The sequence below is a fragment of the Polistes fuscatus genome, unplaced genomic scaffold, assembly GCF_010416935.1.
Source record: "Polistes fuscatus isolate 324 unplaced genomic scaffold, CU_Pfus_HIC Scaffold5, whole genome shotgun sequence".
In the NCBI taxonomy this organism is placed as follows: Eukaryota; Metazoa; Arthropoda; class Insecta; order Hymenoptera; family Vespidae; genus Polistes; species Polistes fuscatus.
In genome coordinates this window covers 5,674,879-5,680,878 of record NW_025113129.1, presented here as the reverse complement: position 1 = coordinate 5,680,878, position 6,000 = coordinate 5,674,879, and the positions used below count along the sequence as shown (strand labels likewise).

The 6,000-nt window shown below is 31.4% G+C and overlaps 1 protein-coding gene across 9 annotated transcripts in view; it reads right to left on the bottom strand.

The window, feature by feature from the left end:
- Positions 1 to 297: 297 nt before the first annotated feature.
- LOC122522454 (ETS-like protein pointed) overlaps positions 298 to 6,000 on the bottom strand; it is an 89,546-nt gene continuing 83,843 nt past the window's right edge. For 6 of the 9 annotated variants that reach the window (XM_043643604.1, XM_043643611.1, XM_043643609.1 and 3 more), the window contains 5 exons: positions 3,954 to 4,154; positions 3,405 to 3,719; positions 2,497 to 2,781; positions 2,098 to 2,410; positions 298 to 2,000 (listed from right to left, as the gene is read on the bottom strand). In XM_043643604.1, coding sequence (XP_043499539.1) covers positions 1,937 to 2,000; positions 2,098 to 2,410; positions 2,497 to 2,781; positions 3,405 to 3,719; positions 3,954 to 4,154 — 1,178 coding nt within the window. In that variant the 3' untranslated portion in view covers positions 298 to 1,936. The remainder of the gene's footprint in view (positions 2,001 to 2,097; positions 2,411 to 2,496; positions 2,782 to 3,404; positions 3,720 to 3,953; positions 4,155 to 6,000) is intronic. The other 3 variants (XM_043643605.1, XM_043643610.1, XM_043643608.1) reach the window with 2 other exon arrangements.

Sequence of the window (6,000 nt, the reverse complement as noted above, 5' to 3'; positions counted from 1 at the left end):
ATCATCGTAAAATAATTTCATTTTTTATGACACGTGTGTGTGTATGTATGTTTACATATATTAAAGATAATAGTGAGAATTTTATTTTAAAAAATATATTAAAGTCATTATAAAATTTTCTTTTTACTGTATCGCTTTCATTGCATTAACAGGAAATTACAATCTATAATAGATATTCTTATAAAGTAACATATCAACGGCATAATCTTTCTATTTATTATATTTAAGAAAAAGAAAAGTAAAACGAAAATAAAAATAAAACAAGATTCATTTTTTTTAAATTAAATTGCGCGTTAATTCATTTAACGATCTTTATTGCAAACAAAAAATATGTAGATCCTTTCCTGTGTCTACTACAAGTCGAGCATTTAATTAGAAGATAATTAAATGATACAAGGCATATAAATGTTTCATATATTTGACAAAGGCGAGCTTGCAGAATAATAATCTTAAAATAATGTCTGATTGTCTATCGATATAAAATGTAAAAAAAGAAACAAAAAGGAATCAAATTAGAGAAGAGCTCGCTATAGTTATTTTTTTAATTTGGAGAGTTATCGTAGTAAAATTATAGTAATAATAACAATCACATATTGTGTCATTTATTAACGAGATATATAACACACGTATAAGATGAAGTTATATAAATAATTTAGAGGCATCGAATAGACGATGCTTAGTGCTTATAAATCATGTAACATGAACAAATTTATATATATATATATATATAAATATATATTTATATATATAAATGTATGTGTGTGTGTGTATGTATGTATGTATGTATGGGGGCATAGGTGCGTGTGTGTGTATGGGAGTGTGTATAGATAGAGTTATATGTAATTCATGTATGTATGTACACAGAGCATCTATAATGCCCTGAAAAAGTGATAGACACCAGTATCTCATTAGATGTCGTTAGACACATTCGAAGACTCCCACGCACATTATTTTCTTACACTGTTACATCGTATAATTATATCTGAAAGTTCTTGAAATTATTATTGTGTGCGTGTGTATGCATTAACATATGTATATATGTATGCAGGTTTTAAAAACTGCATTCATTTATGCATATATACGTGAAGACATAATGCGCGCATTACATATGTATACATACACATGTATAAAATATTGAGTTATATTCTTATAAATATATCTAAATTATGACGCTTCGGCAAATTATATAATCACTTAGAGAAGAATTTCACAATTTAGTTCATTAAACCTTAGGCACCAATGGTATGCAGACCCTGTCTTTGGTACGCGTGCGACCGAATCATTATTAATATTTTATCTAAAAAACAAAGGATACACAGGGGAGAACAATGATCTTCCATAATTCTTTCTTCAACGATTGTTCGTCGTTTACTTTTATTGTTTAAATCTTTCCAAGTGTTTTGTTATTTTTTATTTGTTTTTTGTGTGTGTGCGGGTTTTTTGCGTTAGTTTTTTCTTTTCTTTAGTAAGTCAAACACACACACACACACAAATACATGGAGGGGAGAGGGGTCGATTCTAGATCAAGGAGATAACAAAATATTTCTGATAAAGAATCTGCCTTGGTGGTGTATCCCACTCACTTAAGAAGAAGTTGACAATTTAGTCATTTAAACTGTAGGCACCAATGGTATGCAGACCCTGTGTCTTTGGTACATGCGACCGAATAGATATCATCATTTTGTTTAAAACAAAAGGATACACAGAACAATAGTCCTATGCAATTTTAACAATTTTTTTACTCGTACTCTTTCTCTTACTCTATCTCTATCTCGTGCGTTAACTCCTTTATCTCTCTTCTTTATTATTTTTATATCATTCTTTTATGTTATTTTCTTTTTTCTTGTTAAACTCTCTTGCACGATGCCGTAGAAATTAGTTATATTCGTTTATATCAGTAACATTGTCCTAAAACAACACATTCATTATAGAAAGCTCAGTCTTCTTCCTTCTTTTCCGGTTTCAAGTCCACCATTGCATGGAGTTGCTCTGGATTACATCTGTAAGGAAATGATTAACTTTATTTAATATAATATATATTATAATATATGTATCAATAATGATATTGAAATATTAAAATGCAAATGCATCACATACCCAAGTAGATTTTGTAAGTCACAGACGAAACGGTACACGTAACGCTTACCAGCAGTCTTATGTATAATATTTTTATCATAATAGTACCGTAGACCGCGGCTTAATTTTTCATAATTCATTTTAGGCTTATTCTTTCTAACACCCCAACGTCGTGCCACTTCATCGGGATCCGTAAGTTTGAATTCCCAACCATCTCCCGTCCACGAGATGAAACTCTGACATGATTTATTGGTCAGAAGTTCCAATAAAAATTGCCAGAGTTGTATTGGTCCTGAACCTGTGAAATATGGACCACCACCTGCACAATTATCACCTATATTTCTATTCAGTTGTTCTATATCATTTAGTTTATTATTATTTGTATTAATTATCATAATATATTGTGTAGTAGATGCTTACCGGTATAACTAGCTGCAATCATTGCACTTTGCAGGAGAGGCTTTTGATCGGCGTTATTACCAATGGAAGGTGGATGATGTGCACCAGATGAATCTCGCGAGCTAAGACTTGCGATGAACGCTGGATGATGAGAAAGGTGTTCACCGATAGGTGCAACACCCCATTGTTCACTTCCAACACCAGCAGCTCCAGTTGCTGTGTTTCCACTTCCAGGAACCGTTTGAAACGGTGTCGCATCGTATTGACTGTATCCACCGCTTTCACTGTATCCTTCGTGATATCTCGCTGAAAAATATAACGTAAGTTTAATTCTACGATATCTAAATTATCATTATCGAATAGTAGATATTTAAAATAGATCATTAGCCTGCCTTTTAAATTATTGGGTGAGTTCTTACAAAAAGTTTAATGTAATAGATTAGCGTACATTTATTATACACAAATTCAAAACGTAATTGCAACGAGAAGAGGAAAGCCGATCGTCAATTGTTATTACACATATGAGATCGTTATAAATTGTTCCTTTTTCAAACAAAAACAATGCTACTAGTATATACATGTAAAATTGTCAAATTTAAGTTGCAATACTGCAGAATTTATTTTACTTTAGGCAATACGTAGTATGATGGTGCTGTATACATAAAGAAAACATGTCAACATTGCCGTTTGATTTTACCGCGAAAATTTTCAAATCAACATATAAACGTGTCACCTGATACGCGCATTCATATTTTATAGATCTCGTTTCTAGATCTTCTCTTTTTATAAGATTATTTTATTTAGATTACATATAAGAATTTAATTGAATAATTGTTATGCAACCGAATTGTTGAATTTTATCGGTTAAAATTTAATCAGTTGTTTTGACTACGATCGATATTCGAGATCAATGAAGTAATTTATAGTACCTCGAGGATAATTTTTAAAAGGCGATGGTTGATACTTCGGCTCGAGTTGAATACCACTGGTACTGTAAAATTCTGGCGAACTATCCAGATTATAGGTATGAGGAGCTTGATGATCCTGCGATAGACCGTGATAATCAGAGGCCTCGTCATATCCAGAATAATGCGCGGGAGTAATGTAGTCTTCTGTCGTTCCGGTATTGTTAACCCTAAGCTCGCTCTCATTGGTCCCCGTTGCACCGAGATCACCGCCACTGGCCAATCCGCCGGTTCCTCCTTGTAAGTGCTCCGCTGCTATATGGTGGCTGCTATAGTTCGCTACAAAATTTTGCAAAATTGAATCGATCTTTTATTTTATTTTACTTTACTTTTTAATTATATTTTTTTTATCGAATATTTCAAACCAACCACGTAACTTTGATTTGAAAATAAAATTAAAGTATAGTAGATATACATTACTAGTGAAGTTAAAACATTTTTATATTATGATTTTTAATATTATGATTTTTTATTCTACAGGTGGCGCCAGTAACAATGCATTAGAATACTCACATTCCGTTTTGAGTTCATTTAAATTTCGTAGGTGTATATATGCATTATTTGCATTGTTGTTGTTGTTATTGTTGTTATTTCCCGTGGGTGTACTGGAATGAGAATTAGGAGGTTGTGTACTATGGCTGTGGGGTGGCGGCGAAGTTTCTTCCCTCTGACTTTCATCCTGACACACGGGACTGCGTAAATGCGCATAACCTCCTAGAAAAAATCCCCCAAAAACCGATAAGATCAATTCATTTTTTATGAAATCTACATTAGAAAGATCTCATATAATTTTTTGAGTTCCAATATAAATAAAAAAAAAGTAAATTCGTCACAATGATGTACGTGAAAAGATATTGGTTTATACATATAAAAGAAATTCGTCACTAAACATGAGTTTTAATAATATGTAAAAGGAGACGAAGTTAAGATATATACTTTTAACGTATTCTTTGTACAAACAAAGTAATAATTTCAAGTGCGGTTAGAAAGAGAGAGTGAAACTCCGGAGTCTGCAGGGAGGAACCACAGCGACACGTGGGCGGTACGCATCTCGCTGATTGGCTCGAACAAACTCCGCCTATTCTCTCAACGACCTTTCCTTCGCTTCGAAGAATCCGTTCTCGCCGAATGCGGAGGCTGCATTAGCTTCGCCCACGACAATGTCGTCGTTTTCGTCATCATCGTTGTCTCTACGATCTGCACCAAATTTTTACTTCTCTTTCCTTTTCTTTTTGATTTATTTCTCCCTCCCTTTTCTGTGATTACTCTCCTCCTTTACTAGATATTAGATTTTCTTTTTATTCGATAACGCATCGAACATGGATTTCACAAATACTTTTGAAAATGCCATCATTTTCTATTGTCTTTTAGTGAATTTTCATTGCATAATCAAGATTAGAAATTTTGCAAACAATTCGATATTATTTATTTTAGGGAATTAACAATGGCTGTAGAAGAGGTAAGACATAACAAAGATATTATCATGAAAGAGCAGGTGGACGCAAGAAGAAGAAACATTGCTGTGCAAGAAAAGAGAAGGCAGATGCGTCCACATGTAATATCGTTTAATTATCTTTACACTGGTTTTTTCTTTTTAAGAATATTTACTTGATCGATAAACTTAAATGTTAATCGTAGGATTATAAGTTAACTTGTTTCATAAAGATTTCCCGAGTTTTTTTATTTTACGTTTCATTTAATTTATATATTTAAAGTTTATTATATAATATTAACAGTTTCTTCACTCATAAAATAGATCCCATAGAAAAATGAATTCATTTTTTGAATTTTCCATTAATGGGGAATTCAAGGTTGCAAAAAATTGTGTTATTTATTAGAGGAACAAGTGTAATAATTTCATAAAAATTAAATCAATTTTTTTCATCGAATATTACTATCATAAAAAATTAAACAATCGAATTTTTTTATCACACTCCGTAAGTTTTTTGTAGTCTGTAGTGCAAAACTATGTTTACGTAAAAAACTATCATTTTGTACTTATTATCGTGGTGCGTATGGTAAGGAAACTCATTCAGATATATATATATATATATACTTATCTATATACTTATCTATATACCACAGATTTATAATATGTTCGTTGCTGCTTCAGTCTGTACTAACATCATACATTGTTTTTAGGTTGAGCTACACGATTTCACGAAGAAAGGAAAAATAATACATTTCGATTGTTTAGAAATAGTCAATAGATATTTTAAATAATTGAAACGATTTCCCAACACAATAAGTATTGTTGAATTTAATACACGTTATATATACAATATAAAACCGAACAAAAGTAGTAACACGAATTAAATTTTCCTATAACATTCTTTCTCAATCAGTTAAAAAGTACGAATATTTATTTAATTACAATATAAAAATAGCAATTAAATCAAGTCTTGTTCGTGCTTGTGAAGCTGAATAAATATATTTCAATAACTATTATTATTATACAGAATGATAAAAAAAAGGTTCGATATTTAAAGGGTTTATAGTACTTATCGAGACGAGTAAAAAATACCTAATAATCATGGGTCTTAAAATCATAGGACTTGGA